Below are 12,595 nucleotides of genomic sequence, written 5' to 3' on the forward strand. Positions count from 1 at the left end.
TATATCAGGGTGATTTGGGGAGATTAAAGAGACCTGAGCCATAAATTAGAGGTGGTGGGATCAGGCCACTGGATTTGTCTCAACAAGTCTTCAATTGGGAGGGTCAAATTCCAGGCATTTTTATTTCTTTTCAATCAAGCTTGCATTAGTTTTGATTCATTCGTGCACATTACTCAGATGGATCCCAAAACCATTTAAGCTGGTTCCTTTTCAATTAGCTGTTGCTGAACTGCAGCTGACTCCATTCAGAAATGCTGTATTCAAGGAGCTTGGATCTGGGATACCGTCCTCAATTTCAGCTCGTGTCCCACCTCCCTGTGAATAAGGAACATTAACCCCCCCCTTACAATGAAAAGTAGCTCTGCTCCTTGGAAACCTTAGATGCTGCTCCTTTTCAGGCACAGGGAGAAAGGAATTCTTCTTCTCCAGTAGTCACAAAACCACCAAACCCACAGCCACAGGGTGGCCCCAGGACTTACCTCCTCCTGTTGAATGTGTGTGTTTGCGGCCCTGTGGTTTTTCAGTGGAGCAGACCACAGTCCAGTCATCCTGAGCACACATTACATCTTCACCTCACTGCTGAAAGGCCTTTCCTGGTGAGTAGGGGCTGAAATTCTAGAACTGCACTTGCATTTTTACTGCCATTGTTTAGAGAGCTTGTGAAGAGTATACGTATTAGGAATTGCAAGAAGGGTTTACACAGATACACCCATGCCCAGTGCAAAACTGCAAGTACCGAACTGGAAGAGTCACCATCCCAGACGCTAAGAAATTAAACCCATGCTACAAAATTCCCAAATGGAAGGACCAAGATGCACTTCTAAAATACTACTGACCCCAAGACTGGTGCAGGAATAGTGGTGGGACGAGACGGAGGAGGAAAATAAAACATGAGGCCAGAGTCTGTAGCATAGCTCATTTTATTGTTTAAACAGTTTTTGCATAGGAAATATATCTGCTTCCAGTAATTGACTGCAGTATGAGCAGCTGCTAGCAGTATAGGCTGGATATAACAGTAACAATCACATTAAGTCAAGCTTGATTTACACCAGTTTAAAACTTGTGGCAATTGAGTTCATTTGCAACCCACAAAAAGTACCCAAAGAACGTTATCCTCCAACCGGGCACAATAAAACCTTCGCTAACATTCTGGCCCCTTCTGAGGCTGATCCCAGCGGTCTGAATGCCAGAAATTAAGTAACTGTCATATAATACATCCTACTGCTAAAGGTTTGTTACACGGAGATTGTGCATGTGCCTCTTTTTTGAAAATTTTAATTAAAACACAAGGTTCTGTAATTATGGCCCATGAGGACAAAATGCCAAAAGTTTTAAAATGGATCAACCCTGGTGTGTAGCTAGCAAGCAATAACTGACTACTCGTCACCTACAGTTGTACTAAATGTATCTAAAGAAACACACAGTCCTACAAAAGTTGTTCTCAGAGAAATATCATTGAGGTGGGGGCACCTCTTCCCAGGATGCTAAAAGTTCTATATGATATAAGCACAAATTAACAGCTTGATGAAGACATAATCTACTGCAGCTTTGAGAAGCCTATTCCTGGGATGGAGTTACCCCTCACATTCTACAATGTTGTAGAGATATTTTTTTTTTCCAAGAAAATGTCATTTGAAACATATTTACAACTGAACTCAACAGAGACTGTGAAATTGAACAGGCACTGCTCATTTGTTTGAGTTTTTTGGTAAACATTTTGCTGGTTTTTTTTTTGTTTTGTTTTGTTTGTTTCTTTCTCGTTTTGCATCAACTTTTTTCAGTCCATGCAACTTCAATGCCCTCGATGAAGAATGCATAATAAGCCATACTTCTTGAAAAAAAAAAAAAAAGACTTCCTTCTGCATAAAAAGATATATTTGCCACATCAGTCCCTGTAGCACAGTTTTCAAAACCATTCTGTCAAAAATACAGTAATACAAGACCGGCTTTAGTGTCACCAGCTCACACTGTCTTCTGTGTACATAGGCCACCATTTATTACCGGTACTGATCATGCAATAAAAGTTATCAGAGGCTGGGGCTGGCGTGCTGGTAGGCTAGTGCCACTGAAGCCTTTTCACAATCTCAACATACATTTGAATTGCAACACACAGATATTTCTAAAGAGTCTTAACTAGTGAACCCTTTTATTATTTAAAAAAAAAAAAACAAACTACTTACAACCATTGAAGAAAGAATTGCAACAACAACAACAAAAAGTAAAAATTGACCGTCTCCAACTTGTCCCCTTTGACTATATGAACAATGTCACCAACAGATCTGTGGCACGGACACAGTACAAAGAGTTGTCATGGCAATGAGTTTGGCTGATGCAAAGGTCATTGTGCAGGGTCAAAGGGCAAAAATCAGTGGTCCATGTTACCCCCCAACTGCAGTGCTCCACCCCACCCACACAATTTCATAAGGAATTAGAAAAAAACAGGGGAACTACCAGAAAGTGCAAAAAATGAAGAAGGCAGCTTTCAGCTCCTTCAGCATGGAGTAGAACATTCAATTTTAAGCTTTTACTATTGAACTTGAATAGCCTGCACATTAAAAAAAAAACAAGTTTTCTATAGAAACCCAATTTTTTAAAGTCCAGGAAGCATGCAGCTGGTTAATGTTAACCAAAGACCTTGACAGGAACATGTAAACTATATTGAATGTCATGCTTGGGGCCTATCTGCCAGCAATATTGTAGTTGTTTCGTTAAAAATGAATACTGTACACTGAATATGGGATAACTTTCTGCAGCCTTCATCGTTTCACACGATACATAGAGTTTGAATCTAGGTAAAGAACATATGTCCTGGTGTCACTCTGCTGAAATGTCCCTGTGCAATCTCTTTTGTTGAGTCCTTATGAAGCTACAAGTCACAAATCCAAGATTCTGCTCCCTGAGGACACGTTATGTGAGACATAGCACTGTTTTGTCATTTTCTGCCTATCCTGAATGCTCTGTGAAACAACCTTAAATACCATCACGTAACAATCACAAAAACTTTTGCTAAAGGCCGTTTATACTAATAAAAAGACAGTGGTGCTTCCGACATTCTGAAATGCTCTGAAAACCAACTTTTCCAATACTAAATACAACAAAATAACCTTCATAAAATATAACTTTTCTCCATTTACACTTTTTAAAGGATTAGTATCCTATGCTTTTCAAGCACAGGAATCTGTGAAATAACTCCTAACATGGACAGATTTTTTTTCTTTTTTAATACATAACTTAAGAGCCTGGAGAGTTTTAACTCAAGTCCAGTCTCCAAACAAGGAATATTCTTGTTTACTTTAAAAATGGAAACAACATATAGTTCCATTATAATTGTTAAAAAGTTAGCTTTACAAACATGGGAATTTTAATTTAAAAAAAAATTCTTAACAAAACTATACAGTGTACAAATTACTGTCTACAAGGTAGGCGGTTTGTGAAGAAGACCTTTCGCTCTTCTTGCTACTCGCAGCTTCACAGATTCATTCACATATTTTTTTTTAAATGGAGCTGCCCACCCGAACATTACCCCATAACTATATTGCTATAATTACGATTTTTGCCATGTCTTTATGTACAGTCTCCTTCACTGCCTTATTCTTTTCTTCTCCTTAGACAAGCCCTCAAACGCTCATGTTACTCCAGAGGAAACACTTCAGAGGCACTGTGAGGGGTGGGCTGCAAAGCAACGCAAGGAAAGTTGAACAGTGCCATGGAGCCAGGGGCTGGAGACGCCACCCCCTACTGATGCCCTTGGGTGACCTTCACCATCCTGTAGCTCTGCAATTCTGGGGAGGGGAGGGGCGTGCAAGACCTGCAAGAGGGGGGCCCTTAGTCACAAGATACTTCCTGGTAAAAAGAGAAGGAGGCCAAAATGGATTTGAGATTATATAGAGAGTAGGATCTTTTTAAAGAGTTTTATCTCAAAGGGAAGGGAGAAAAAAAATGATTTTAAAAAAAGCAACACTTGAACTAGGCTTTTGTATTCAAGAGGCAGGCAGGAATACCCACAGTGTGTAACTTATGCAGCTAGAGCTGCTCATTCACTGGCAAAAATTTTAAAAAAGAGAGCAAGTCTGCTCTTAAAAAAATACTGTGTGTCCTGTGAGGTGAATTTGTTCACCTATTAGGTTGGAGACCTGAAGAGCTTGGCTGAGATGATCTGTTTTCTACCAGGGCAAGTCATCACAAAAATGACTGAACTTACTTTTGAACTTGCACTGCCATGATCCTGCTGTGCTTTTCAGCATTGGGGCTATCAAACTGAATGGGCTAATCAAATACAATTCTCAGGCCCGTAAGCATTGTTCTAAAGTCTTCATCATTAAATGATATGCTGTGAGAACAATAGACAGTTTATTTTATTAGGCCATGGCCTGGGGGAAGGGGGTCAGGGGGCTCCTCATGGCAGCCCACCATGTGTCACTAATTCTAAAAGAGTTTCCTTCTAGTAATGAATTCCCTCAATGGAACTGGGGGGCAGTTGGGAGAAGTAAAGTAGAACCAGCCTCCATTCACCCTCTAGCCCTCCCGGGAAATCAAATCCAATATATATTTGAGGTACCATCCCTTAAAAAAAAAAAAATCCCATCAGCCTCTAATGGGCTTAATTCATCCACAGGAAAATTCATTTCTTAAAATTCACTATTTCCCTTCTGCTCGGGTTCTCAGTTTAAAAGGGCAGGTAAAATGAAAACATAACAAGATTTATTTATTTATTTTTGTTGTTCTTTAAAAATTGAACTTTGATTTTAATCAAAGTTAGAAGTCCGAATACATTTAATAATAGCAACCCTCTGTTCAATCTTCTGGATATTTAAATAATATATCTTTTTTTCCAAGCGTACTACCATCCACTTGAAGTAGTAAGACACAGGTAAATCACAGACTACTGTTCACAAAATGAAATGGGGAAGAGAAGTGGTGGGGAAAGGATATGGGAGCACCCCCTCCAGCAGGATGGCAGATTTTAGAGGAGAAAGTAGACTCAGGTGTTACACCCCTAAAGTCGAAACATCTGCTAAATGTACTTCTCAACAACTATCTTTGCCAAATATGAGACAGGCTCATTCTCCACTGTGGATCCGAAACTTTCAAGAAAAACGACCACCCCCAACAACAACAACAGAAAGATAAGACCATTTGTTTTAAGCCAAGTCTGCCTCCAGGAGAACTGGTTGTGTTCACTTGTTCTTACTCGTTTGTTGTTATGAAAACCAGAAATGAGTTCAGCTTGCACCCCAGGTGGGGAGTTCGAGAGGGGGAAACCTGTGTTTAAGTTGAAGTTTGTCACAGTAGGCAGAACAGTCGCTTTGCAGCCCAGGCCCATCTCAGGGTGCACTGCTTCACAGCTACACTGTAAAGTGTTAAAAATCCTCCCACCCACCCCAGAATATATATATATGTATATTAAAAAAAATCCCCTGTCCATCTCTCAGTACACAAAAGGACCTCATCACACTGCAAAAATAGCAGTACCCACTTTGGTCAATTAAAACAAACAAACAAACAAAAAAAGCATACATTATTTTTTTTTTTAAATCTGTGTACTTACCTATATAACCAATACAGCTAAAAGCACTACCTACATAGGCAAAACTTGGTATTGCATAATTCGTATAAATTTGAAACCCCTCCCCCCCAAATATTAATTGGAAGATGAAAAACATGAAAGGTTAATAGAAAAAACACCAAAATACTGAAAATATTGCTGGTCGATTACAATTTTTAAGCGGCAACTATACACAGCCATGATATGCTTTATAAATGTGAGATAAAGGTATAACTGTCTAAAAAATCCATGATGTCACACATTTTTCTTCGTCTGGAGTACAAAATATTTTGTCATAAAAATGGTAAAGATTTAAAATGATAATAAATGCAGCAAAACAAGTGTAGTGATGTCACTTTTTTGTTTTTTTTTTGTAGTTTTTTTTTTTTGTTTTTTGTTTTTTAGATTTCAAGGCAAGGCACGTAATGTGGACATTATATCTTCGTGCAAATTAGGATTACTGGAAAGAGTATTTTTAATTAAAATTTTAAGAGACATAGAGGCAAAAATGTGTCTGCCCATGCACACTACAGATCCGTCAATACAAGAAGTTTGTTGAACAAGGCTAATGTCTGAAAGCACCATGCAAGTATTCAGCACCCTGATTACATCTGTTTTCTCAAGAGTGCGTTTTTACATCCTACACCCTGGCATTCCCAGTTTGTAAACCGTAAGCTTTACCCTTGTGACATGGATTTGCCTGCCTCTTTGTCTCTAGAATGCAGATTTTACAGAACCTTTTGTACACCCTATGGGTTCTTGATGCAACCAGTAATTTTAAATAAATAAATTCTACCTCCAAGGAGGCTGCAGCTAAACCAACATAAGTGCTGTGTTTTCATTAAATTTTTTTTTTTTCCCTCAAGCACATGATTTGTCTTGATTTAATGCCTTTTTACTGCCCTCAAAAACTGAGGGGAAAATAAATTCGTTCAAAATTCTCTTAAATTCTTTTTAATCCCCTCAATTTAGAGTCCAAGGGCTGAAGGACTTATAATCATGATTCCCCTTTAGATATAAATTTATAAATTGCACTTGCCTCTGTTAAGTGTTTCTTTTGTGGGGAAAATATTATATTAATTTTTACTGTTGCATGCAGAGATAACACTTCACCTACAAAGAGGCATTTCTTCCATAGAGCCTTTTGTGTTCAAACTGTTTTTTTTTTTTCTTTTTTCTTTTTTTCCTTTTTTTTTTCTTTTTTTCCTCTTTTTTTCTTTTTTTTTTTTTTAAGATTTCAAACTGGGTTACACACTGGAAAAGGCTGGGTTAAGGGCCAAAATTTAATAAATCTGTACTGATAACTAAAGGCTACAGAGATTTTATATATATTTCTTTTAACTTTTAGAAATCAGAGTGCTTATAAAATGGCTGGCTCATGGCTCTGTCACGCCCAGCACCTCTGATGCCGCCTCCTAGCCTTCGTTGGTGAGATAACCAGGAATAGTGATTCCATGCGTAAACAACAAGATACTAAACCAATAAAACTAGCTTATCATGCAAATATTAAGGCATCTAGAAAGTCAGTTAAAATATATTGTCATAGAGACAGAACATCTATTTCCCAGCGGACTTCATGTAACAAAGGCTACTTTGCAGGGGCTGCGAACTACCATCAGTGAAATACCATCGACCCTTTTTACGTCATTACAGTTTCAACCTTAAGGGAATTAGTGATTGTAAGTGCTGCGATTGCTGGTCTATTATCTTCTTTCTTCAGTTTCCTTCCTTTCTCCCTTTTTGTTTTGTTTGTTTTGTCCAGTCTTCCTCTTTTCCTTTTTTTAAAAAAAAATTCTTAAACTAGTGTTGTATTTCATTTTTTCCCCTCAGTTGCTTGTTTCTGCTTGAAGGAAAGGTTCTCCGATTATGTTCAAACCGTAATTTTGGACATTTGCCGGTAGGATGGGTGTCCTATTTGATACTTGGAAAGGAACCAAGCTAGCCCAGGTACCAGGACTGTCGGCAGGAAGGGGGCAGAAGAGGGGCAGGAGGGAGGGAAGAGAAAAAGAAAAAAATACGTTAAAATCTATAACAATATTAGAGACATAAATTCCATAGGCATCAAATTACTACTATAACTTTTCCAAATTAGAGTCTAATATGAGATACATGTGCTTATAAATTATACATATTATGCATATATAAACTACATGGTCTATTTCTCTTACAGATGCTAAGACTATTGTGAGGCAGAAAATATCTCAAGTAAGACTCACCCACAGGTAAACTCTAATTGACTGAGAGAGCATATTCTTCCTAAAATATTTGGTCCGTTTTGATGTAAATATAGTATGATTTTCTGTCAAGAAGAGCAAATCTACAACAGTATCGATATACTTTGCAAGTTATATTCTGATCTTTTAATTCACAACAGTTGTGATGTATTTCAGTCTTTTTACCTGCCTATTGGTTGAACAAAATTGAAAGCCATATTGAAAATGATTCCTTTTCCCTCACAATAAGAGAAAGTATATTTTCCAGGAAGGCCGGTGCATAATACTTAGTTTGAAGCTGACACCAGAAACCTTTTCCTCCCTGTCAGTCATGTTTCCACACCCCAGCTGCTCTGAGTTTGGGAGTTGGGAGAGGGGTGTGGGTAGAGCTCCACAGGGAGTAAGCAGAGGAGAGTCTTGCCCGTCTCCAACTGACTCTAATTTCACCTATGCTGTATTTGGGGTTATTTAAAACAAAAAATTTTGAAAAACAGTTGTCTAATTGCTACTGGCATTAGTTCAATTCAGTTCAGTTGCTCAATCGTGTCTGACTCTTTGCGACCCCAAGACTGCAACACACCAGGCTTCCCTGTCCATCACCAGTTCCCGGAGTTTGCTACTGGCATAATCCCTCATTAAACAAATATCACATAGAGGAAAATAACACAAGACCTACATATCATAGATAACCCCATACCATACATTTCGAGTATACCTAACCAGACGCATTGTTAGTTTCAATATTCAACTTGGAGTGAATGTCAGTTAAGTAACAGCTGCACAAATAATCATGAACCAAGAAAACACCCAACTGACAATTCCATACCCAGTTTTATCATGGTTTGGCATGGAAACACAACTTCAGTGCTTTAAATTTAATTGATCCTCTAAATTTAATTTACATTCTTTTCTTTATTTTTGGAAGCAAGAAGTGAGATGGATTCTACTACTGTAGCTATCAAGCTAGACATCCTCATTTTTTCAGGTTTGAATTCCAAAGGTACAAAAACCTTTATGGAATATTAACTTGAAGAAACAATTTCCCTACCCACCCACCCCCACAAAGAAAAAGCTTGGATTAAAACAAAAGAACTTGGTATGTAACTTTTTTTAATCTCATGATACTTTTAAAGAAATAATTAGGCTTATTATTACATGTCTAGGTACATACTTCTGAGTTAATATTTTAATAGGAAAAACTTCACAGTAACCTTTTATGCTCAAAGGATTTTGTGATTAGACTATGAGCTCCATAAAAACAAAGTTCATTTCTCTTTTTGTTCTCCGTCTAACACAGTACTTAGTACATTATAGGTGCTCAATACTTTTTGGATAAACAAGCAAATCAATTAAATATTCCAAATCACACCCAACTATTTATTTTCTAAAAGTGTTGCTCATAATCACATAGTTTCATGAGTACATTGCAATTTGGCCCCCTATGATAAGAAAACTGGCATCTCTGGACTTAGAATGAGAGATGTTGCATATTAACAAAAATTAACTATGCAGGAGTAACCAAATAATACTTGAAACCAAAAACTGACACTAAAAAGATATGTCATCATCAGATGAAAAATCATAATTCTACAGAATAAAAAGTTGTTATTGAAACTTTTTCTAAGAGACTTAATTGTTTTCACATATTTCTTTCTTCCCACACACATCTTCAACAAGTATTTCTGCACTTTGCATCACTGATTGGGAAGAGTGTTACATGACACATTATTAAATATTTTTCCTCTACTGTCCTTCTACTGTACTTAGTTATATAGTACTACAATAGCTCTACCTCGTATCATAATTATCTGTACCTATGATTATCTTACTGACTGAAAGGTAAGATCTGTAAAGAAAATGACCTTATCAATCCTCATTACTGGCCATAGCTGATGCTAATCATTTCTTAACAAATAAATGACAAAAACGGATCTCCTTATTTTTTAACCTAAAGCATGAAGCATGTATGAAAAACAAAAAGACTAGCTCAAATGGATAATCCTTGACAGTAAAAGACAATGTCAACAACAAGTGAATCACTTTGCAAAATTAATGAGCCCCAAATTAAATGGGCTCTAGGAAGTCATTTAGAAACTACATACTTTAGGAAAATAAAGTGTATTTTAATGCTTGAAAATAGATGTGGCTCTTAAATGGAGAAGTTTACCAATTAATGGCCGAAAAGATAAAAATTCAGGGTTTAATTTGCAATAGCTTTCTTACTCAGTTCTTTAGAAAAGACATGTATTGTTACCTTTGGAAAATCCTCAATAAAAATAAATAGATGCTAGTGACTAAAAGGACTCTTGCTGCAGAATATCTAACAAATTCAATTTAGATGTTTATTTAAACCTTTCAATCCTCCCATCCTACATTATGACCATGTCAAAATTGCAGTGTGTGATATATTTGTCAATACTGTTTATGAGTCTTTGGGGAGAAATAAATCTCAGACATTAACACTGTGCAGACCCCATATATGAGTTTATAAGTCTCTTATTGCCAATTTGGAGGTTAAACTCAAAATTATAAGCACAGATATTTTTAGAACTTTTTGGTAGTACCATTGAAAAAAATCTGGTAAAACTAATTCAAAGATTATAATAAAGGAAAATGTTTAATCAAACAAAATAACCTAGATCATTTAATTTCAAAAAACAATGCCTCGAATTGTACAGTATTTTGGGTAAAAAGGTAACAGTGCTTTTTAAATATCAACTCTCTCTACATAAGTCAATGCCGATAATCACCAGAATGTATAAAATAAACACACTTTCATATTTATGTACATATACCAACTAGTTATATGTAAAATGCTTACTGATTTTAATTCCTAATAGAATGAAAATTATATGGAATTTAATTTTCAATCCAATAATCTGTGTCTCTATTAAGAGATAAGAATATAATGGAAAGATTTCAAAATATTCAAAGTCAAATTAAGCCTTTCAGCAGTATATCTTCAAGCACGCACATACTTGGACTTCATTAAATTTTCCATTGCCAAATCACCTTTTTTTTTAAAAGGCAAACAGAAGATGAGCATGACTGAAAGCACATCTTTAAAATATATATATACCTGCCATATTAGTAAAAGAAAAAAAAAATAATACAAGCACTTCGTGCAAAAATCAGGCACCAAAAAAAAAAGGCCCCAAAGATTTTGACAATACCATAACACACAGCAGAATTCATGCTAATGACTCCTACTCTATATATGCTCTCAGTATGTATTGAGATATTTCGTTAAAAATGAATTAAAAGTTAAATAAAAATTCTTAAAAACAATTCAATACATCCGACCTCACGGGTAATATTTTCATATGCTTCTGGTTAAATATACGATGTGGTTGGTCCCCAGAGGGAAGAAGCAAACAAACAAATTACATTAATGGTAAGTGATGGTATGGCTTCATTTTATTCTGATCAGACTATCTCGGAAGCATTGTGTTTCTTCCCGGTATCACTCTTCAGGAGAAACAAACTGTACGGCATTACTTCGGTGAAAAAATACACCAAATTATATCATTTGAAAACAGGTAAAGGGAGACAGGCAAGACATGATAGTTGAGTTGAAAAGAAATATAGATATCTTCCACATGGTTCCAGTAGACAGAAGTAGCATAGAGGGAGAAACTTCCAGAAGATAATCATGCTGATGGCCTTCTATAAATAAGATATCATCATCTTGGGTGTTTCACACATCGTATGTCACTTAATCTTCTTAGTGAATTATCGACATTGCCATCATTATCCCCTTTTCACAGATGAGAAAGTTGAGGCTTAAACTCACCCAAAGTTACCCACCAACATCTCAGATGTGAATTAGTTCTATCTGATTCCCATGGCCGTTTAACTATTACATTGCTTCCCTGGGAAGTTAGACATTAACCAAACATTCAAAAGAACTTTTGAACACAGTTTTCTAAAGGCAAAACATATTCGCTTCAAGACACTGCTGGATTATAACCTGGCTAGTATTGCAGCAGACTTGTGCACAGAACATGTGGTTGGTCTAGGTGATCAAACAGCTCTGAAATTTGATATATCTATCTCCTTTGAAAACAAATCTAGTTGAAGTTCTATTAGAGTGAACTTATGGTGAGGATTAAGGAGGAAGAAGATACCCACTTCTTTTTAAAAATGATACACTTTTTATATATTTAAAATCCAGGACAAACTGGATAAAACTGTTAGTCTTTGCATCCAAAAGGAGTAAAGAGACAAAGAATTAAAGTGAGAACACTCCTTTGGGCAAGTCAAAAGTTGATGGTTGTGCTTTTTAAAAGTTATGCATTCTGTGACTGTGTATTCTAGGCCAAAAAGGATTAGGTTCTTAGCTTTTAACTTGGTAACAACCCAAGAACCATGGGTACAAAAAAAAAAAACATATATGGAATCTAAGTTGAGTAAAGAACCAAAGACATAGGCTTCCTTCAATTATTCAAATTGAAGAACGGCAAATTTCAATACGCATCTGATAATGGGCTAGGCAACCCACGTGTCAAACATGTTATAAAATACCAAAGTATCCAGTGTTCTAATACTTTTGAGGGGACTAATCATACCGCCCATTCAGATTTTGCATACTGATTTAATCCTAAAACTACCACATCTGCTTTAGAGATTGTACTCTTTCAAGAAGCTTAAAAAATACATTACAGGAATGAAGCACCGAGAACTGTATATACTCACACAGACCTAAACTGTACCAGTAGCCACATTACTTATAGATAGCAATAAAAATAAGCAATGGCCCAGAAAGCAGGAGATAATAAGTAAAATAAATACTTTCATTTAAAAGCAAGATTTGCCCTTAGTTCCACTGTTCCTGTTT

The 12,595-nt window shown here is 36.4% G+C and overlaps 1 protein-coding gene across 9 annotated transcripts in view; it reads right to left on the bottom strand.

Annotated features, from left to right (window-relative positions):
* Positions 1-902: 902 nt before the first annotated feature.
* The window catches only part of NFIB (nuclear factor I B), a 257,368-nt gene continuing 245,675 nt past the window's right edge, over positions 903-12,595 (bottom strand). For 7 of the 9 annotated variants that reach the window (XM_005889569.3, XM_070375899.1, XM_070375900.1 and 4 more), the window contains one exon: positions 903-7,501. In XM_005889569.3, the coding sequence (XP_005889631.2) occupies positions 7,372-7,501 (130 nt within the window). In that variant the 3' untranslated portion in view covers positions 903-7,371. The remainder of the gene's footprint in view (positions 7,502-12,595) is intronic. The other 2 variants (XM_070375904.1, XR_011465172.1) reach the window with 2 other exon arrangements.

The sequence above is a fragment of the Bos mutus genome, chromosome 8 (assembly GCF_027580195.1).
Source record: "Bos mutus isolate GX-2022 chromosome 8, NWIPB_WYAK_1.1, whole genome shotgun sequence".
Taxonomy (NCBI): domain Eukaryota; kingdom Metazoa; phylum Chordata; class Mammalia; order Artiodactyla; family Bovidae; genus Bos; species Bos mutus.